The 23,942-nt window shown below is 34.8% G+C and overlaps 2 protein-coding genes and 1 pseudogene across 3 annotated transcripts; all 3 read right to left on the minus strand.

The window, feature by feature from the left end:
• Positions 1–587: 587 nt before the first annotated feature.
• Positions 588–3,631, minus strand: LOC125199657 (SAP domain-containing protein). Of its 2 annotated transcripts, none has more exons than XM_089058383.1 (6): positions 3,441–3,631; positions 2,410–2,451; positions 1,824–1,950; positions 1,673–1,749; positions 908–981; positions 588–808 (listed from the first exon to the last, which is right to left on the minus strand). In XM_089058383.1, the coding sequence occupies exons 1-6, from the start codon at positions 3,595–3,597 to the stop codon at positions 770–772; spliced, it is 516 nt and encodes a 171-aa protein (XP_088914509.1). In that variant the 5' UTR covers positions 3,598–3,631; the 3' UTR covers positions 588–769. The 2 variants fall into 2 exon arrangements, with proteins under 2 accessions (XP_088914509.1, XP_088914510.1); XM_089058384.1 differs by having other exon boundaries at positions 2,410–2,455; positions 3,445–3,626.
• A 4,690-nt stretch (positions 3,632–8,321) lies between these two features.
• LOC125199658 (uncharacterized) lies at positions 8,322–11,747 on the minus strand. Its single transcript, XM_048097603.2, has 7 exons — positions 11,526–11,747; positions 10,421–10,537; positions 10,065–10,296; positions 9,869–9,995; positions 9,480–9,764; positions 9,280–9,405; positions 8,322–8,762 (listed from the first exon to the last, which is right to left on the minus strand). The coding sequence occupies exons 1-7, from the start codon at positions 11,584–11,586 to the stop codon at positions 8,322–8,324; spliced, it is 1,389 nt and encodes a 462-aa protein (XP_047953560.1). The 5' UTR covers positions 11,587–11,747.
• Positions 11,654–16,883, minus strand: LOC148926871 (uncharacterized; annotated as a pseudogene).
• Positions 16,884–23,942: the final 7,059 nt, after the last annotated feature.

Consider the following 23,942-nt stretch of genomic DNA (forward strand, 5'->3'; position numbering starts at 1 on the left):
ATGCGTGCATCATCATGCATAACATGACAGTCGAACAAGAAGTTGGACATGTCACCGATTAGGTGGATGATGAAGCCGGATCTAGCTCCAGCACAGCGACCTCGCCTGTCACTCAAGGATTACCAATGGACTTCGGTCAGGTTCTACAACGACAAGCCTCAATGCGCAACCAACAAGACCATAATCAGCTCATGACCGACATGATTGAAGAAGTTTGAAACCACAACCGCCGTTGAGAATTTGTAGTTTTTTCACATTCGTAGTATAATGTTTTAATTTTAATGAAATGAAGTTTTTTTTTCCAAATTTTGAAGTATTTAAATATTCAAATAATAGATAAAATGCTTAGGGCGGGCTATAGTCCGCCCCACTGCAGGTGGAATGGAAGGAGGATAAAATGATGACATGGCAGTGCATAGGGCGTCGCTTAGGGCATCCCACTGTGGATGCTCTAAGACCTATGTTCGAGATTGTTCTCATCACCCAGTGGTATAGAGAAGAGAAGAGCAGAGGATCCAAATCCACTTGGCTACCATTCATGAAAAATTAAAGAGACATGGAAGATTTTGAAGTTTGGAGAAGTCTACTTATAATCCAAAGCCCCATCTTAGGGAGACAAGTTTCCTAGAATCAAACCACAACAGTACAAATTGCAGTCCAGAAGATAAGACTTGATATCCGTTTCAAAAACACAATGATATTGATGCAGTTCAAAATATTTCTACAGAGTTGAAAAGTAATTAATCTCTCAACTTAACAATGCTAGAGCCTAGCCATTCGCACCTCTTAAGCGAGCAATCAACTCGTCCTGCAATTAAGATAGTGTAAAGCATAGATCCATGAATCAAATTGAAGATAGTGTAAAGGTTATCCAAGAAAGGAAGTTCATTGACATCAGAAAACTTGCCTTTCTCCCTGTCGCTGAAAGGCCTTTATCTCTAAGTAGAGCACGAAGTTTATCTACTGTCAAGCTCTGCAGTTCTGTATGATCATCCAAAAATATAGTTAGTTTCATCGAGAAAAAATGATACAGTATGTAAGAAGAAAAAGTCACAGTAGTTTCTTATTTACTACTGCATATGCACAGAAAACATATTAAGGCACATCCAGAAAGAGAGCTATATTGCTTTTTTACTCTCATTACGTAGCTACTGCACAAACACAAAGACTTCAGAGATGAAAAGATAACTTCCAAGAAATAAGTCAAAAGGAGAGGACTCCTAAAATGTTCGATAACAGAACAATACAGTGTTTCGTTTCCTGACAAGACAGCATCAGAAACACTAACCATTAGACACTAATATCTTAGTTCTGTTCTCAAGAACAACTTGAGAGATAAATGATCCAGTTAATAGGAAATTCAAAGTGATTTCTCTTTAATTTAACCATTCCTATATTCCCTTAGTTTCTCACATAAAAGTTTTCAGAAAAATCATGACTAGAGGTTGTTAATGAGTAAAGTGACTTTACTGCAAATGAGGCCAACACAACTCTTATACAGTTACAACGTTAACTTCATTTGATGAAATACATACAAGAAGACAACATCATGCCACATTGCCACAAACATACAGCTTGTAGATAGTCTTTCCAACCGTAGTATGTGAAATTACAGTTCGTATAGTTCTTCATTTGTTCAATGATATTGTAAAACAACTTAAGATACACTCACCTTGAGAAGAACCATGCTGAGTGCTAGACATTGCTTTTTTTCCAGCAGCTTTACCATCCAAAGATTTCTCAGCAGCCCTGGAAAGTTGCAGTTCAATGGAGTATGAAGCCAAATAATTAAGCAAATATCAATATAACTGTGGACCCATTACCTTTTCCTTGAGCCCTGGCTTGAACCAGCTCCTTTCCCATCTCTTGAACCCGAATCACCCTTTTGTTTCATAAGCATAAGAGATCTGATAAGTATATTCGTCTGGTTTGTTCTTATAACCTGGTTATCTGGTTAAAAAACAGATGAGATAAGCATGATTATAGTGACAATAAGCAAAATAGATTACGAAAGAAGAGACAACATATAAAACTGAACAACAAGAACCAAGTTATGCAAGCTTCCTATTTAATGTTAGAAAAGGAAAACGAAATGGAGCTTAATCTGATGTCTGTGTTCTTCACTTTCCATCATTTCATACACTCAATGAGGTGGTAAGATATTAATAGCATGAATATCATAGAAAAGAATGCTAAAAAATTGTCTGAAGAAGAATAAGGCTGAAGATTAGTGACACTGAAACATACTTACAAAAAAAAAAAAAAAATCTTTGCATCGTAGATGAATTAGGTGTTAAAGGCAAGATTACTATTGCTTTTAATGTGCATATCAAGGTAATAACCAATCGTAATCACATAGGACTTTTTTCTTGTTTAAAGTTTAAAGGCTAATAGAGGGAACAAAAGTACCTGGAGGTGATGTATCACGATGACAAATGTAAACACGAGCGCCTCCCTGCATGTATTGTAAACAACTAAGCATGTAAAACCATGAACACAGATGAAAACTGAAAAATATACCAACATCTTCTGAGGAGATAAAAGTGACTTTAAGAAGATAGACAACATTTGTGGTGTTATTACATCCAGCAGATCACAAATGTGAGATCCAGTTATTCATTAGCTTTAATTGATCCATGGTTCTCCCAGAGAATGCTTTGAATTGCGATTCGCATATAAATCGCATTTCCATGATTACTCAAGAAACCTATAAAACAACCTTTACAAAACCTCCAAATAAGCATTGGCATCCTAGAAAATGAAGTTACAGCGAAGCTACACACTGAACCTAGAAATAACCTTTTACGTTCAGCACTACATTTCGGTCATCCCCCCAAATCACGCACTAACCAACCTCAAGACCACATTTTCACATCAAATGGAATCTAACCAATCTACTTAGCAACATGTTGCCTTCACCACACGAGAATTCTAAGCATTAATCTTCGAATATGCCCTAAACACCTTGCAGTTGTATCAATCAGGAAGAAATGAAGAGTCCAGGCCAATTAAGATAGCAATGCAGGAACTCTAAATTATGGTACCAGGGCAAAGGTCTAGTTATGATTAAGTGACTTCATCTTTCTAATATTATCCCAGAAATGAAGCATGCTCTGCATCAATTCCTTTCATTTCACTCCTGGTGAATTCCGACTAAATCGAGAATGTTGCAAACAGCATATTTACTAGATCTTCATGCATGTACTATAATTCGTGGAAAAAATGGGGAAAAATCACAGCCGAAAAAATGCCTTGATCGAATTGGGAAAGAGAAGAACCCTAGAAAAATTATCTTAACAAAAGCTATCAATTTTAACATTGTATAAGGAAATAAAGAATTCACATTGAAGTAGCAACATATATGCGGTTGTGTTATTATATGATAAAACAGAAACAATTATAAGAAAAGGAATAATCCGAGGGCTTAGGGGAAGAGAAACTTGCCAAGCAAGAGGAGAGAACGGTCGAGGAGAAGTTGCCGCGAGAGGGGAGGTTGGCAAGGAACTTGGAAGCGCCGCCATCGCCGCCGCCTCCACCGGAGGTAGCCGAAGCATTGGCCAATTCAGAGGGCGAGGACGCGGAGCAGCCACCATCCATGATGCCCTTATTGTAAAATTTTCTTGCACTTACATTTGTTTTATTTATAGGGCAAATTGCCTGCAATTTAAGAGCTCAGCCGAAAAATTTTCAATATACCTTTGATAATATTTTTAGCAATTTTAATTTAATGCAACCATGTCTTCTATGTATAAAGAAAATGAAATTTTTTTATGAAAAATATCAATAATACTCCCTCCGTTTCCTTATAGTTGAGTCATTTTTCTATTTCAAGAAGTTCCCTCATAGTTAAGTCATTTCCATTTATAGTAAGTTTTTTCTCTTTCTTACTTTACTTTCTCTTACTTTATTCTCTCTACTTTATTCACTTTTTACTTTATTCTCTCTACCTTTTTCTCTTTCTTACTTTTTTATCTATTTATTTAACACACTCAACATTTCTTTCTTAAACTCCGTGCCGAAAAGTTTCGCCTCAACTATGAGAGAACGGAGGGAGTAATATATAGTACTATCTCCGTTCCACGTTAAGTGTTATATTTAGCGTGAGTACGGATTTTAAGAAATGTTAAAAAAAATGGATTGAATAAGTTAGTGGATTATGAGCCCACTTATATATATATATATATATATATATATATATATATAGGGTAGTGATAAAATGCAAACTTATATATTGTACAAACTCAAAACTCCTCAACACAGCTTCAACACAATTTTAATACAATATCAACACAGTGTAAAATTTCAAGATTTTAATGTCAACACAGTATCAACACAATATCAACACAACATCAATCATTGACTACCGTTGAAATTCTGTTAACATTTTCCTGTTGATGTTTTTTTTTGATCTATTGACATTTTTCAATGGTCCAGATCATAGTTTTGAGTTTGTATAATATTTAGAGTTTTTATTTGATCACATCCCTATATATATATATATATATAGTTAGTTAGTTTTATAATAAAATGTAATTAGAATTGATTGGTTGATTCACTTGGATTTTACATGACTTTAGAGGGTAGTTTTACTTGGTTTTGATCATATATTGTGTACTTTGAGACATGGTTATAGCTACTTCTCTATTATGTTGGTATTTTGACCATTTTGTGAAGAATGTGTAGAAAAATGTACAAAATATGTGGATGTGCAGCTACTCAATGTTCGAGACAGCTTATTTGGAGATTTTGAAGTCCGATTCGCATATAATGCATACCATTCTCTTTGTCTTCGAAATAGCTTCACGTGGATATCTTAAACGTCTCAATCGGAGTTCGGTAGAAGAAGTTATGGCCGTTTTACCAAGACAGCGCAGAGCAGTGACATAGCTGGCGACCCGCCAGGTTCGCATGCAAACGAACCTGGCGACCCGCCAGCAAAAGACGAGAAAAATGCCGTAAGCAGCTGGCGACTCCCCAGCTTCAACGCACACCCAACCTGGCGACCCGCCAGCTTCGTTCGACAGTTTGTTTTGGGCCCAAAGTCAACCCTAGGTATATATATGCCTAGAAAACGCCTCCAAACACAACTTACACGCCTCCTACCCCAAAAATACTACTTTTTCACCTAGGAAGAAGAGAAGGACGAGCAGAGGACGAGTATTCATCGCAAGGTTGAAGACGAGACTTCCAATCCGCCCAATCCAATTCTAGGAGTTTCTACTTTTAGTTTTATTCTTGTTCAAACAATGTTTTTGAATATTTCTTTGAATATTTCTTTGACTTTTGTGATGAACATGAGTAGCTAAATCCTTCGTAGAGTTCTACGAGGGAGATACAATGATTCTTATATTTAATTGATTTCCTTTTTCTATGTCTTGGCTCATGTGGTTATTTTGACTTCTCCTGTGCTTATACATTTATTTGATTGATCACCTTATAAATGCATGTGGATTTTACTACAATACCTGGGAAGTGAGTAGTTTAATTTGAAAGAAGAGAAGTTGACGTCTTTGCCAATATAATTGACAGATTTGAGCCTTTGAATGAAGCTAAGTATCTTAGGAGCTTTTAGGAGTTGTTATTTTAGTTCTAGGAAGGACACTTCGGTTCTAGGTAGCAATCTACAAATTATATGCTTTGAGAAAAGATATAGTTTTATCTTAGTGATAGCTTAATAACCCTTGAGACCCTTTGTTGGCATAGTTAGGAAGTTAGTTGAGCATAGGATAGTTGTTATCGATCCCGTAGGATTCTACCTTCTCATCCTTGATCTACATCCGTTTCCTTATTTGCTTTTAGTTCTCTAGTTGTTTTTAATTGTTTTTACCTTGATTTTAAATAGATTTAGAAAAACCAAAATTCTGATTCATCTAGATAGTAGTTGAGGTTGGTTCGTGGTAATTAGGTTGACACTCATTGTCTCTGTGGATACGATACTCTTTGCTTACTATTTGCTACATTAGCCCCGTACACTTGCGGGTATAATTGTGTTAAAATAAGTTGAGTCATTGGTGGAATGTGGAGCCTACTTAACATTTATTGTAAAAGTTAAATATTGTGGGACAGACCGAAATGGCAAAATGTGACACTTATTGTGGGATGAAGGTAGTACCATATATGCAACCCGATTATTTTAGGATGATATAACTACAAACAAATTTAAACTTATTGTTTTTAGTTAAACTATCTCAATTCGATCCAATCGAACAAATATAAGTAACGTCATTATTGGTGAGTTAAACTATATCTATGCTTAAAGAAAATAACGTTGTTTAATTGAGAAACGCCAGCAATATATACCATACATGTGACCAGATTATTTTGTGGTGAAATAACTACAATTAAATTCAAACTCGATAATTTAGTTATATTGTCATGGTTTGATCCAACGGAAAAAAATATACGTAACGTTAGTATTGGTGAGTTAACTATGTCGTCCAGCATAAAGAATATACTATAGCTATTCATAAAGTGGTAACAACCACTTTATATCGTTTGAGAATCTTAATAAAGAATATACTACAATTAAATTCAAACTCAATAATTAAGTTATATTGCCATGGTTTGATCCAACGGAAAAAAATATACGTAACGTTAGTACTGGTGAGTTAACTATGTCGTCCATGCATAAAGAAAATGGCATTGTTTTATTGAAAAACGTAAATAATAACATACACACATCCGGATTATTTTGTGGTGATTCGATCCAACCAAAAAATATATGTAACGTCATTGCTTATGAGCTAAACTCTGTCGTCTATGCATAAAGAAAGTGGCGTTATTGATTAAAAAACGTCAACAATATATCATACACGCGACCAGATTATTTTGTTGTGAAATAACTACTGACAAATTCAATATCAATAATTTTAGTTAAAATGTTAAACTGCCTAGGTTCAATCCAGAGAGAACTGCTTTCATAGCTGTTCTCTTGTAACTTGAGAGTAATTTTGGGGTGATTTTAACATGTTTGTGTGGATCAATGCTCATATTTCTTTGAAATTCGGATTACATCGAAATAATATCTCATGATTCTTTCGTGTTCATTTTATCATAATTATGCGTGTCTAACTCTTAGCCTACGTGAGGTATAAAAGATCCAATAATGATGAAACTTCACCTATGCGGAGTATAAATTTTTTGTCATTTGCTGTCAACTCTTTACTTACGTAGGTGGTGTTCGGTTTCCTAAATAAAATAATATCAAAATATAATCTAGGATTGAGTCGTGAGATTATTTTAGTCATAAAGGGTTAGCTATGACTAATTATCCCATGATTATCCATCTAGGATTTAGTTGAGGGACTAAATCTCATGAACCAAATACACTACTAATTTAATCTGGGATACAATCTTGCAAACTGAACAATCCCATAGAATATAATTTTATTTTATTATAGGGTTCATATTAATATAAAAAGTTTCATCATTGTTGTATCTTTTATACCTCAGGTAGGCAAAACATTGGCAAGGCTTAATTTAGGATGGATAAAGATCAACTAGGAATAACTGGTTGGAGGTTGAACCTCTTCTGCTGAGAACAGAGTAAAACTACAAATGTTCTTGTTGTGCATTTGATTGTCAGGCTTTCTTAATATGAAGTGGAGACCTTCCATCAATAAAATTGAAGTGAGCTGACCTTAGAAAAGTGATTGAAAATTTGGGTGAAAGCACTACAAAAAAGGAGGTCTTTCCCGAGCACCAAAGTGGTCGGCAAAGAGGGAAATATGCTCGGCATATCCAACTTTACCGAGCACTTTGCGAGCACTTAAGATGCTCGCCTTTCTCTTCGTCGGCATTTTAATCCGAGCACATCTTGGTGCTCGGCTAACTGGTCAACTAACAACATTGGCGAGCACCTACGAGTGCTCGCAATGCAGCGAGCACCTAGTGGTGCTCGGCACTTTCGAAAGGTTAACACAAAACCTGCGAGCACAGGTCTACTTCGAGCAGGTCTGCGAGCACTTATGAGTGCTCGGAATGCAGCAAGCACCTAGTGGTGCTCGGCACTTTCGAGAGGTTACACAACCAGCGAGCACCGGCTACTTCGAGCAGGTGTGCGAGCACATACATGTGCTCGCAATGCAGCAAGCACCTAGTGGTGCTCGGCACTTTCAAGTGAGAACTAGGTGCACCGAGCATGTTAGCGAGTACGGCCATGTGCTCGGAAAATTGATTATTATGATTTTTTAAAATATATATTCTACAATTAATTATTCAATAAATTATTAATAAATAAAATAATAAACTGAAATAACATTAAAAAGATAAATTGTTTAACAAAAATATATAAAGATAAAGATGGTATTACAACCACTGAACTACACATTTTTCAATTGTCCCAATTTTTCATTTAAAAGGCGCATCATTCGTTCTTCCATTTGTTGCTCCCTCGTAGCCGCTTCCTCTCGCATTTTAGCCGCTTCCTCTCGCATTTGTTGCTCCCTCGTAGCCGCTTCCTCACGCACTAGTGCAATTTTCCGATCTGAATCGGCTTGCACCATTTCAATTTGTAGCTTCATTTGATCACGATGTTCTTTAACGCGTTGCTCGACTATTTCATCGATCTGGCTAGCATTGACGCGGTTAGAACCCACGGATGAGTAAGTAGCCAATGGGAAGAATATGCTTGTGGCTTGCCCCGCGCCAGAGATTTGTTTTCTTTTCTTCACCTTCCCAAAAAGCTCCAAGAAGATGGCTTCATGATCCGGGTTCTCTATTCCTTCATCCCGTAGTTCTTCAACCCGTGCCATAACGTCATCCTTCCATTAAACAAACATGAGAAACATTCAAAATATGTAACAACAAAGAGAGAACCTCACAAGCAACATGCTCATCATATCAGACAATTTTGTACATTATAGCTTACAAGCTGGACACTATTAATTTTGTACATAAATTATATAGCAACAAGCTCAGCAAATTTTGTACAACAATTTTGTACATAAGCTGGACACTCATTCAGTGAAGTGAATGCATAAACTCATTCAGTGAAGTGAATGCATAAATCATAAATTACAAAAAAATCCAAACACAAGTAATTTCTGAATCAATTTTCTCAAAGCCATATTATGAAATTCAAAACCATATCATAATCATATTTCTATCAATTTCAGAATTCCACGAATTCATACACGATCTCAGAGAAGGGCATAAGACACTGTCAATCATCTGTAACATCATAAAATTTAGACAAAAATTTAACTGACCATGCATGAAACAGATTAAAAACCTTCCCCTTGGAAAAAAAATATAAACTATCCTTGTGAAAAGACTTACTACAATTTGTTGAGCACGTTGCGAACACAAGTTGCCTTGTGAATCACCGTTTTTTCCATTCCTTAGCTTGTGGGTCTGTAGAAAGAAATCCATAAATGGAGGAAGCTTTCCATTGTTCTCTTTAGCCTGAAAACAATTTTCAACATAAGAAAGTGTAGAAGTAACAAACAAATCAAACTAATGAATATTATAAGTTTTACCATTTTTGCTGCTGTCTCGGCAAATGATGTACATCCATTACAATGTGTGCCAAGCGCGGTCTCAAGCCCTTGTCTACGGTTTTCAGAGCACCTCTCAGAAGCTGCAATACTCTCGGGTAAATTCCAGCCTTTCTGGTAATTCGCCCATTGGGCATCCGTGTAAAAAGAAGGTTTCTTTGTCTTCTTTTTATAATAGCTAATAAAATCTCCGTATCTGAGTTTACACTTGCTAACAAAAGCCTTCTTACACTCGTCTTGATCATATGCCTCACAATTAGCAAATTTCTACAAATTAACACAAAATGACAATCAAATTTAAACTACAAAATAAGATATTAAAGATTGTAAGTACTAAAAGAGGGAGAAAGAGAGATAAAGATAGAGTTTACCTTAAATTCAGCCCAATACAAGTTAATGTATTCCTCGGTTAGAGTTTTTTGGCTGTATCCAACCGGGTCAACAATCTGCTTGAAATTGTAAGTGCATATGCTTGCCACGACGCCGGAAGGTTCCAAGCTACACGTCAATATATGGTCAGTTAACTCACAAAAATAATGATATAAGTGAAATTATCAAATCACTTACTATTTCCCCCTAAGATGTATGAATGGGCGGCCGCGTGCATCATGTGTAGGCTCTGTAGGCTCTTCTTCGGCTGACTCGTTCAGGGAGTTACTTGTTGTATCATGCCCTTCTATATGATGTGTTGCCGATTCTCCTTCCTCATTATCCAGTGGTGGATGATCACCGGAGAGTGAAGGATCATTGGAGAGTGAAGGATCATTGGAGCGTCCACTAGATGCTCCTTGAGCCATTTCTACACAATAGACAAAGCATTATGCTATCAAAATAAAAAAAATGGAACAAAAAAGTGCATATCAAAAGTGGTAATGAGAATTGCAGTTCAAATTCATAAATGAACACAAGTGGTGGATGATCACCTGAGAGTGGTGGATGATCACCCGAGAGTGGTGGATGATCACCCGAGAGTGGTGGATGATCCCCTGAGAGTGAAGAATCATTTAAGCGCCGTCTAATAGATGCTCCTCGGGGCATTTCTACATAATAGACAAAGCATTATCTATCAAAATCGAAAAATGGAACAAAAAAGTGCACAATAGACATTATACTACACAATAGACACAAGTGGTAATGTGCACTTTAGGGGGAGTTTTTAATTTAATATGACTGCTGTTGTGTGTGTGTAAGCAATCATAGAAAAATTGGAAATGAAAAAGATGATAAAAATATGTGGCCTTTGATGGGTCAGAGTCTATTTCTGTCTTCCAAAAAAAATTAGTATTTCATTTTAGCAAACGATACAAATTTTATAGAGAATGAGAATCAATAACCAGATTATGCCTTTACCATGCCTACAAATCCATTATAATCCTCCCGAGATATATGGACTAATAATCTTCAAAAGAAGCCTACAATATAATAGTACATTATTCTAGGAAATATCTAGTCCTCCAAACTCCTTCAAAATCTAAATTAGAAAAGTAAATCAGTTTAAAGATAGTAATAAAGAAACAAAACCTCAAATGAGTAAATGGGTAGAAATCCACCATTAAACATGATTTTAACAAACAGAGCTTGAGATGTATTATTTTGCAACTCAGCTATAACTAAGTCAAACTAAACATACTATAAATTCAGTTAACTGCTTACAGTTAATGCCACATATTTTTATCACCCTTTTCAGTTACTGATCTAAGAAAGCAGTTTCTTTTCATTGATCTACAGTAAGCAGTTTCTTTTTACAGTAAGGCAGTAGTGGCATCATAAAACAGCTGTTACTGATCTAAGAAACCTAATAAATCAAGAGCAGTTTCTTTTCAGTTAATGCCAGCAACATTATTCAGAATCCCCAAATTTATCAAGCACTTGTATTATATCTTCAAAGCTAAAAAAAATCATATTTCCAGAAACTAGATAAAGCATTAGGAAGAGAATTCAAAATGATATCATTAGACAGTCCGAGAGAGAAATAAATCAGAAGATCCATGTAAACAAAAAAGAAAGATAATTAATCAGAAGATTTACCTGACGAGAAATGGAGAAGAAGGCGTTCCGAAATGACAACAGAATTGGATAAAGCTGACATTTTTGGTGAGATTTCAGTAACAAAATGTGCGTAAATTAATCACAGATTGAGAGTGTTGTGTGTGAATTTATTTACTCGAAGTTTCAGCTCTTTGTTTCTGAATGTCGATGATATCAAAGACTAACAAAAGAAAGCACTACTTTGTGATTAATTTAAAATAGGCAAACATACACCATTTCAAACAGACAAATTTACCTTTGCGAATGGACAAAGTGGAAGAGCACAAATATCTCCCTCGCTTTCAACCTTCAAGCAAGGCAAACCGAATGCTGAAATCACAAATGAAGAATCAGATTACAATAGTGATACATAAACAAGTCATCAAAAACTATGTCATTGCTAAATTGACTGATTATAAAATCAGAGCTAATCATAATTTGGTAATTCACTGGCGAATATTTAAGCTCTTATGCAACGAAAGTTTAGAAATTTATGGACAATATTCCTCAATATATCAATGAACAACTTCTCTTGCTAGATTTAATCAAGAATCATATCAGGCCTCTTATTACATTATTATTTGCTAATGCATATCAAGAATTTATCAAAATCATATCAAAATCATTCAGAACTCTAGTCAGAATTAACAGAATATGCCATTATTATTTGCTAATGCATGAAACTGCCTCTTAATGAAAATTAATCAAATGCTTCCCAGAAATGAAAAAATTCTGGGCAACTAGCTCAGATTACAATAGAATGCCTAAATTCACTAACTAGCTCAATTACAATAGAATTCACTAACCAATCAATACATATCATATAGAGCAAAAAATAAATCAACTGACAGACTACTGAGATCAGATCAAACCTCATCAAACCTTAAGAAAGGAAGACAAATTGGGGCATTGTTCAAGCACTCAACGGCTAATTTAATCAACTTATAGTTGAAACAAAACAAAGAAATAGAAAATAATTGGAATCGGTGGACAGAAATAGAAATAACCTGAGGTTTATAGTCATTAAAGGATTTGTGATTGCTTTTACGCTGCTCAAAAACCACTACCCCAATTAATCGGTGGACAGAAATCGAATTGACCTGAGGTACCAGAAAATACAAACAAGTAAACGAAATGCTAATCGATTGACCTGAGGTACCAGAAATGCTAATCGATTGAAGCATGTGCTCAATCTGCCTCGAGCATCAACTACTACTGCATGTGCTCAATCTGCATTTTTCTCAAGTTTACAAGCTACAATAGAACAACGATTGTAAGAGTGAAAGAGACAGACCTGCAACGGTTGTGCTTTGCAGCCTCCGCTTCTTCTCCGACGATCTTCTCCAAATGCCTAATCTCCGATGAAGAATTAGAGAGAGAATTAGAGAGAGATGATTTAGGTTTTTTTTTAAAGAGGCGGTGACTCTTTGAGAGATTAGGGAATGAATTTTTGACATAAAGAGAATTAGACAAAAATTAGGGAATGAATTTTTGACATAAATAATTCTAATAATTTGCTCCAAAATTTGAGAGAAATAATTTGAAGATTTGCATTTTGAAAAATGCCCCATTTTGAAAAATACTAACGAATATCACGCCACTTTTTAGTTTATGTAATCACATATATATATTGATAAAACAATACTACTAGTATTAATAGAAATTAATCATTTTAGATGTAAACCTGAATTGCAAATTTTATTCCTCCTCACCCTCCTCGTCCTCGTCCTCGTCCTCGTCCTCGTCCTCGTCATCATCATCGTCATCATCATCATCCTCTTCATCATCGTAATCATCATCATCCTCTTCATCAGTTGCAATCTCCTTCAAAATTGGAATCATTTCACCACTAGGATCATAACGTGAAGGTTCTACGAATTCCATATCATCAGAAATTTCATGAACTTCAACTTCATCTTCTTGGAAAGCTGTGTCTTCATCTGCCTCTTTTGTAATGGCATAACTGGCATCAAATTTCTTTGCTCGAACTTTCAACACTGCCCGCCAGTTTACCTTGTCTTTTTTCTTGCTCGGAAAAGATACAAAATAAATTTGAGAGGCTTGTTGAGCTAAGACGAATGGATCATATTTTGGATATTCCTTCTGAATATTCACTTCCACGATTTTGTACTTTGGATGAACCAATGTACCACCACGTGGGGGCGGAGACGGATTATACCATGCACAGTTGAACAATACAACTTTCTTTATTGGCGATGCACGATATTCCACCTCCACAACTTCTTTCAAAATTCCATAAAAGTCATCCTCGGCATAGCTATAATTCGACCCTCTGATGCATACTCCACTGTTGGCCGTAGATTTACTTTTCCCATAAGAGTCAGTGTGGAACTTATATCCATTGACAAAACAAATATTGTAACTCATAACCCCATTTAATGGACCTTGTGACAAATGGTACAAATGACTATCACGATGCAAGTTTTTTTGACCCTGTATACAAAATTCAATTAGTAAATATAATACACAATTTCAACAAAAAAATTGGATAGAAAACTTACATATTCTTTAAACCATGATGCATAGTGATCGTCTAATTGTTGCTCTATCTGCGATGGTGTTATTTCCGGAAACCAACCACGCACTTGCTCGATGAACATACTGCTTTATATATAAAAAAATCAATGACTAAATAAATAATCTAATTATTTCAATAAAATTAAGGAAAACAAACTTACAGCTCAAATTCCTTCACTTCTGGAGTATTAACTAATATGCAAGTTTGTGCTGATTTGTACTCCATTTCTGACAAGAATCGTCTTCGTCCTTTCCCAGCACATCGGATATCGTATGTGAAAATTGAAAGCATATCTTCAGGGTGAATTGATCCACCTCCATCATCATTACGAGGAACATCTCTACCTCGGCAACGGACATGTGACTCAAAGTAATGAGTGCAAAAATGTGATGCTTCTTCAGTCAAATATGCATTACATATAGATGCTTCCACAGCGGCCTTGTTCTTTACATTTAATTTCAACTTACGCATGTACCGTTCAAAGGGATACATCCATCGGAAATGCACCGGTCCTGCAATCAATGCCTCATATGCTAAGTGGACCGGAAGATGCTCCATGGAATCAAAGAAAGATGGGGAAATATCATCTCAAGCTTGCACAAGGTAAGTGCAATCGACTCATTGTATTTTCTCATATCAACCTCCCTTATAACTGTAGCAGTAAGATCTCTGAAGAAGTTGCTCAACTCGGTTAGAGGTTCCCATACAACGCGTGGAAGTAACTCACGAAGTCCAATTGGTAACAATCGTTGAATAAACACATGGCAATCATGGCTTTTCATACCGTACAACTTGTGCTTTTTCATATCAATGCATCTTGATAGATTGGAAACATAACCATCCGGAAATTTCAAACTGTTGAGCCACTTGAGCAATAATTCCCTACTTTCTTTTTCAAGAGTGAAAGTAGCCTTATGATATTTCCCACCGCGTGGCCAAAGCTCGGGTCGAATACCAAGTACTTCCAAATCTCGACGTGCATTAGCATTGTCCTTCGTCTTTCCGTCGACATCCATAATGGTATTGAAGATGTTGTCAAACACATTCTTTTCTATATGCATGACATCCAAATTGTGGCGAATCAAATTTGTCTTCCAATATGGAAGATCCCAAAATATGCTTCGTTTTCTCCATCCCAAAATCTTGCTCAACTCAGAATTTGCTGATTCGACATCTTCATCAAACACTCTCTTGAATCCAAATTGGTCAAGGTGATCAAGTATTTGTTCCCCATTTAAGATTGGAGGAGGACCTGAATGCTCCATTCTGTTTTTTCGAAAGTTCTTTTTGTCTCTGCGAAACCGATGATTCATGTGGAGAAACCTCCTGTGGCAATCAAACCAAGTGGTTTTTCTTCCATGCTTCAGGGAGAAGGCTTGTGAGTCTTCCATACAATATGGACATGCACGATGCCCAGATGTGCTCCATCCCGACAGCATTGAATATGCAGGGAAGTCACTGATAGTCCACATCAACGCTGCACGCAGTTGAAAGTTTTGTTTTTTAGATATATCATATACCTGAATTCCTTCAGCCCATAGATCATTGAGCTCTGCAATCAAAGGTTGTAGAAACACATCAATGTTTTGTTTTGGATTCTTCGGACCAGGCACAATCACAGTGAGAAACATGTACGGATCTTTCATGCACATCCACGGTGGCAAATTGTATGGAGTTAGAATCACTGGCCACAATGAGTATTGTGAACCAGTCTGACCAAATGGTTGAAATCCATCTGTGCTAAGTGCCAACCTGACATTTCTTGATTCGGAAGCAAAGAAGGGATGTGTTTGGTCGAAGGTTTTCCAAGCTACAGAATCCGCCGGATGAGACATCTCTCCTGGAGTCTGAGTGTGCTCTGCATGCCATCGCATGGATTGAGCGGTAACTTCAGATGCATACAACCGCCTCAGTCTTGGACCCAGAGGAAAATAGTACATCTTCTTGAATGGACTTCTACCATTATCCTTGAATCGAGCTTGACCACAAACTTTGCATTCAGTTCTGCTCTCGTCTTCTCTCCAGTAGATCATGCACCCATTCCTACAACAATGTATCTTTAGATGGGGCATATCTAATGTCTGCATTTGTTTCTTACACTGATAGAAACTGTTAGGCATGCGATTCGGCCTCGGCAGACGCTCTTCCATAAATTGGCACAATTCGTCAACAGCTCGTTGAGACATTCGGTGTTCAGACTTCAGAGTCATCAGTCGAGCATTTGTTGACAATTCAGAGTAATCACAACCCGCCCACAAATCAGTTTGCGCCGCTTCTAATGCATTGTAAAACTGTTGCGACTCGTCAGTGGGAGGTTCTGGCATGTAGGCAGGCGGAACATATTGTGCAGAGTGTTGCGTTTGGAAATGATACGACTCGTCAGTGGGAGGTTCTGGCATGTAGGCAGGCGGAACATATTGTGCAGAGTGTTGCGTTTGGAAATGATAAGACTCATGACCGGTTGTCTGTCCCCATGCAGCATGCAACATATGTTGGTATGGATTTGATGGTGGAGAGAAATCCATGGATGCATCAGGTATTGAACTGGACGATGCTTCCACATCACAATGTAATCTCCAATCATAATAATGTTTAGTAAACCCTTTTTTTACAAGATGCTCCTTCACCTTATCCGCAGAAAGATATTTCATATTATCACAACGTGCACATGGACATCTAATTTTTGAACCATCCATTCTAGAGGGATATTGCATAGCAAAAGCTATAAAGTTATCTACTCCATTAATGAAATCAAGATTGTACTCTCCAGTAGCAAATTTTCTCTTATACATCCACTCTCTTCCTGGAATTATATCCATTTCACTACCCTAATACACCAAATAATATAAATTAAAAAGAACACAATCATCACATTTTCAATTAATAATATAGAAAAAATAAATAATAATTATAATTATACCTTTAGATAATTTAGAAGATGGCGAAATATGGCAACCACGAGCAAAATAACACTTCTACCACAAAAAGATAATATAAATTAAAATGAGCACAAGCATAACATTTCCTTTAATATATCTAATAAATTAAGAGAGAATAACTAATGATTATAGTGATACCTTTATATAATTTAGAAGATGGGGTGACTACAAGCCATGGGAACACTCCGATTTAAAGAAATTGTTGAAAAAATTATTGAAATGTGAGTGAAGAAGAGGAAAATTCGAAGAAGATGAAAAATTCGTAGGTGGATAGAATGAGAAGAATAAAGGAATGGTAGGTGTAAAAGATCTGAATAATTCCGAGCACTAGTACGATGTGCTCGGAATTTTCCGAGCACATTACAAAGGCGCTCGCTAAAAACAGTTCAGAATTTATTATAGCTGAACAATGTGCGAATTTATTTTTTTCTGAAATGCCGAGCACCAAAGCAGTGGTCGGCATTTACCGAGCACAAAGAAAATGCTCGGCAATTACATAAAATTATAGTACAAATAATAATTATTCAACAACAATAAAAATTTCAAACATGCCAATATTTTTTAATTGTATAAAAAAATATTATAGAAAATTTTCATGTGTGAAAATTTTTCGATCATTCATCAAAAATATTAAAATCTATTTTGAACATAAAATAGAATTATTTTAAACATTCCGAGCACTGTCCAAGTGCTTGGGATATTCCGAGCACCGTAGAAGTGCTCGGAATTATGTAAAAGCATTACTAATATTTTTTTCTGAAATGCCGAGCACCGACGCAGTGGTCGGCATTTACCGAGCACAAAGAAAATGCTCGGCAATTACATAAAATTATAGTACAAATAATAATTATTCAACAACAATAAAAATTTCAAACATGCCAATATTTTTTAATTGTATAAAAAAATATTATAGAAAATTTTCATGTGTGAAAATTTTTCGATCATTCATCAAAAATATTAAAATCTATTTTGAACATAAAATAGAATTATTTTAAACATTCCGAGCACTATCCAAGTGCTTGGGATATTCCGAGCACCGTAGACGTGCTCGGAAGTTTGTAAAAGCATTACTAATATTTTTTTCTGAAATGCCGAGCACCGACGAAGTGGTCGGCATTTACCGAGCACAAAGAAAATGCTCGGCAATTACATAAAATTATAGTACAAATAATAATTATTCAACAACAATAAAAATTTCAAACATGCCAATATTTTTTAATTGTATAAAAAAATATTATAGAAAATTTTCATGTGTGAAAATTTTTCGATCATTCATCAAAAATATTAAAATCTATTTTGAACATAAAATAGAATTATTTTAAACATTCCGAGCACTATCCAAGTGCTTGGGATATTCCGAGCACCGTAGACGTGCTCGGAAGTTTGTAAAAGCATTACTAATATTTTTTTCTGAAATGCCGAGCACCAAAGCAGTGGTCGGCATTTACCGAGCACAAAGAAAATGCTCGGCAATTACATAAAATTATAGTACAAATAATAATTATTCAACAACAATAAAAATTTCAAACATGCCAATATTTTTTAATTGTATAAAAAATATCTAGAAAAATTTTCATGTGTGAAAATTTTTCGATCATTCATCAAAAATATTAAAATCTATTTTGAACATAAAATAGAATTATTTTAAACATTCCGAGCACTATCCAAGTGCTTGGGATATTCCGAGCACCGTAGACGTGCTCGGAAGTTTGTAAAAGCATTACTAATATTTTTTTCTGAAATGCCGAGCACCGACGAAGTGGTCGGCATTTACCGAGCACAAAGAAAATGCTCGGCAATTACATAAAATTATAGTACAAATAATAATTATTCAACAACAATAAAAATTTCAAACATGCCAATATTTTTTAATTGTATAAAAAAATATTATAGAAAATTTTCATGTGTGAAAATTTTTCGATCATTCATCAAAAATATTAAAATCTATTTTGAACATAAAATAGAATTATTTTAAACATTCCGAGCACTGTCCAAGTGCTTGGGATATTCCGAGCACCGTAGAAGTGCTCGGAATTATGTAAAAGCATTACTAATATTTTTTTCTGAAATGCCGAGCACCAAAGCAGTGGTCGGCATTTACCGAGCACAAAGAAAATGCTCGGCAATTACATAAAATTATAGTACAAATAATAATTATTCAACAACAATAAAAATTTCAAACATGCCAATATTTTTTAATTGTATAAAAAATATCTAGAAAAATTTTCATGTGTGAAAATTTTTCGATCATTCATCAAAAATATTAAAATCTATTTTGAACATAAAATAGAATTATTTTAAACATTCCGAGCACTATCCAAGTGCTTGGGATATTCCGAGCACCGTAGACGTGCTCGGAAGTTTGTAAAAGCATTACTAATATTTTTTTCTGAAATGCCGAGCACCGACGAAGTGGTCGGCATTTACCGAGCACAAAGAAAATGCTCGGCAATTACATAAAATTATAGTACAAATAATAATTATTCAACAACAATAAAAATTTCAAACATGCCAATATTTTTTAATTGTATAAAAAAATATTATAGAAAATTTTCATGTGTGAAAATTTTTCGATCATTCATCAAAAATATTAAAATCTATTTTGAACATAAAATAGAATTATTTTAAACATTCCGAGCACTGTCCAAGTGCTTGGGCCGAGCACCGTAGAAGTGCTCGGAATTATGTAAAAGCATTACTAATATTTTTTTCTGAAATGCCGAGCACCAAAGCAGTGGTCGGCATTTACCGAGCACAAAGAAAATGCTCGGCAATTACATAAAATTATAGTACAAATAATAATTATTCAACAACAATAAAAATTTCAAACATGCCAATATTTTTTAATTGTATAAAAAATATCTAGAAAAATTTTCATGTGTGAAAATTTTTCGATCATTCATCAAAAATATTAAAATCTATTTTGAACATAAAATAGAATTATTTTAAACATTCCGAGCACTATCCAAGTGCTTGGGATATTCCGAGCACCTTAGACGTGCTCGGAATTATGTAAAAGCAATACTAATATTTTTTTCTGAAATGCCGAGCACCAAAGCAGTGGTCGGCTTTTACCGAGCACAACGCTTCCCGGACTTAAATTACTAAACCGATCACGTTGACCGCGCTCGGTATTGCTCGCAAGTTAACTCCCCCGTTCGTGATATTGCCGAGCACCTTCATTTGTGCTTGGAATGTTGCCGAGCATAGTTTGAAGTGCTCGCTATTTTCCGAGCACTCTTTGATGTGCTCGCTAGTGGTGCTCGGTAAACAGCGTTTTTTTTGTAGTGAAGCAATAAGATGGTGACCAAAGCATTGGCATGTGCAATTAGGCATAGATCTATATTTTCTATATTCAGTTGGTTTCTCTTTCTTTAACACTTCACTTATCGTGTGGAATGTAAGATGTAACACGATATATAGTGCATTGGCGACCGATTGTATAACGCACGCGTTTGTCACGTACGTATGCTCATGAACCAGTGTTTGATATTTGCATCACACGAGTTTTTTCTAGGCTTGCAAAAACATACATAGGCAGAGGTAAAAAAAAAAACTTGCTTTGTAGCCATTAATGCAAGGGAAGAACATGCTGAAGTCTTAGATCCACCAATTTTATTAAAAATATTCACTAGTTCCATCAAAATATGTGGTAGATTAGCCTATATTTTTTTCATCGGTCAAAGCTACAAGCCAGAGTTACATATGCAATAGCCTATGATATATGACTAATGAACACAGGCTCACTACTTAAGGAAGGTTCATAACATGTTAAGGCTGCCCATTCAAGTTTTCATGTGTCTTTGTTTGTTTTTGTTACTAGTACTTACTAATATTTTAAAACAAGAAGGTAGAACTCTATCAAATTGGTATAAGTTGTATTGGTGTCCTTTTCGTTTGACATGGATTGTGCTATGAGAAAGTAACCTAATTTCTCATTGTCAAATTCTGTGTTTGGAGAAAATACGGAATGTGATCTAATTTTGAAATATTAAATTCGTATATTTCATTAAATAATAAAAATAAGGAAAGTAATTTGTTTCCTAATAAGGAAATATACGTAGATTTTAACGATTCATTTTCCCCTTCTAAGCCTAGGTATTCTTTTCATTAATTTTCAAATCGGATTCTTTTTTTCTTCTCAACATCTCTAGTTTCTCCTCTCTTTCTATGCAACCGCTATGTTGTATGTTTTCCCTGTCCTTTTACCTCTTTTCCTTGGAAATGCTATAAGAGCATCATCTTTAAAAGAGAAGGTAAATAGAGATAAAGAGAAATAACTATCATATTTTTTTTTTCAAAGAGAAATTGATTAGAGAATGTATTATAATTCTTCAATTTAAAAGAGGTATCTAGATCTTTAAATCTTCTCCACATAAAAGGTAATTATAGTACTCCTAGTAATAGTTATTTTCATATACATTTTTCAATTTATCTTTTTCTATTGAAATTCATTACTTTTTTAATAAAAATTGTACATATCTTTTTAAAAAGTTAAATAAGAATTATACCTTCAAAATTTACCTCTTTCTGTAAAGAACTCTAAGTGCAGAATTTTTTATTATTATTACTATATAACTAAATATTTACACGAAAAAATCAATTATAATGTTAAAAGTTGCCTAAACATTAAAATTTTAGTTGATGCTTCTAAATAAATATTACTTATATAATTTGGCTCCGTTTTAAACGAATCAATAAAACGAGCAAATCGAGCTTTGATTTTTTTTTTTTATAATTTTGGAAAATTAAAACTTTCAATTACATTTTTTTTTATATTACATAAATCGAAACGAACAACACAAAATATATGTCAAATAAAAATGGTGCTCACATGAGGTATGGAGCATGTCATTCATCTCTCCTTCCAAACATAATAATTACATTTATATTTCTAACAATCATTTCCATATGAATTATAAAATCCTAGAAATCATAATCTTTGGAATCAAATTCATTAAAAACCTTTATTTCCTATATCAAACAAACGGGATTGGGTTTTGGCGAGAGGAGCCTTGATTATGCCTGTCTCAACTCTCAAGGGGTCGATTTGTTAGGTGCCTAAAATCAACCCTATCGCCTTGGCTCGATTAAATTCGACAAGAGATGAGAGTTATACACGTTTTATCAAACGTTGGCCCGATGGGGACTTGAGGGAGGTGGTAGCAACATCTCACATGAAGCCGGCCGGCAAGAACCAGACAAGAGTAGTAATAATAATTGAAGATTTGGAGTGAATAATGAAGCACTTTATTGTTTGGACTTTTATTTATGGGCAATGATAAAAGCAACCTATTGCAATACATATTATTTTCCAGTGCAAAGCCATTTCCAAATTGTCAGTGTTTGAGTCCCACAAAAAGATGAAACTTTCATACACACCTTCAAAAGTAATCTCTGCCACCATGCTTTCTGCACATTTTCTAAAATGGCTCAAATTTATGAATCACCCTCTCTCTATACTCTTATTACTGCCTCTTTTCTTTTTTTTATTTATTTAAAATTGTTTGGGGAAATTTACTGTGTATAAGGTCATGTACACTATTCCATGATCAGAGATTCAGAGGCAGTAAAAATAATACTATTAGGAATACATCCAATTATGTAATCATCTGAAATCTTTGTCACAAGTTGAATTCCCAAGGCACCTGTTTTCATTGGAAGGGTGTGACCTTTTGTCTTGAGTGTGTGTGCATAGTAGTATTGCTTAGTAATGCAGAAACAAATTAGCATCAAAAAAATATGTACTATTTGTAATTATTTGATTCAAGTTGGATACTTACTAGATCGTGCAAAGAAGGTCTAAGTTAATTGGGTATTTTGTGAATTTGTTGGTTGACAAATGTCATCGAGCTCCCCTGAACTGATCTTTGAATTTAATGTTAGTACTAAAATGTGAAATGGGAGTTTGTTGGTATATATTGTGATTGTTTGATTCACACCTAAGACCAAATGATTTTCACATCAGAGCTCACCATTTTACATTTTTTTTAAATATTTAATTTGTTCATTTAAGAAAAATAAGATAGATGATTTAGAATTATTTGTTCATTCAGGATGGATGATCCCAAATGACTAATCAGCTATGAATATATTGAATGGTGACAATTTGAAAAGACAAAAAATGTTAAGGATTTGTCATAATAACTACTCAAAGAAAAGGGTCCTACGCCCATCTTTTTTTGCTGTGTTTGCTTTGTCAAAATAAATTGACTGGAATTATAAAAGCTGTCACATTTGACACACAATTTCCAGATGCATTATTGTTCTTATATGTCTTGCTCCATTAGATCTCATTATTCATCACAAGCTAGCTAAGTCATGATGTTTTTGGTAAGAATATGATAATACTTTGTCCTATGTTTTACCATTACTTTGAAAGGATTTCATCGTAAAATTAGTTTATTACCATATTTTTTAGTAGATTGAGCAAAATAGACGAGGGGGAAAATATATGATGAACAAATGAGATTGATTTGACTGGATATGAGTTAGAAGAACAGACGACGCATGATGTGAAAATGCGAGAAACAGGAGAAAGATATGTGAAAATGATAGAGATGCATGAATCTATTTGTACTCCCATTTTGACATTTTAGTAAGTTTGATTATAGCAAAAGAACATATTTTTTTTTCTTATTTTTGTTTCTCTTATTTTATTCTCTTTTCATCTCTCTATCTTTTTCATTTCATATTTTATTCTTCATCTACTTAACTCGCACTTAACACAATTTTTTTTAAATTGCGTGTAGAAAATAAAGTTCTCCACTACTGTGGAACGGAGGAAATAGTATGAACGAACATAATAGATCTTTGTGATTAAATGGTTGAAAATGAGTTTCACTTCTCACCGATACTTACAATTATCACTAAACCTTCTCATATTAGTTAGGAACCATTTCAGCCATTGGATCACAAAATTAACGCATCTTCTTATCG

This window comes from Salvia hispanica, chromosome 5, assembly GCF_029641045.1.
Source record: "Salvia hispanica isolate PSC_SH4W2 chromosome 5, Shi_PSC_v1, whole genome shotgun sequence".
Taxonomy (NCBI): domain Eukaryota; kingdom Viridiplantae; phylum Streptophyta; class Magnoliopsida; order Lamiales; family Lamiaceae; genus Salvia; species Salvia hispanica.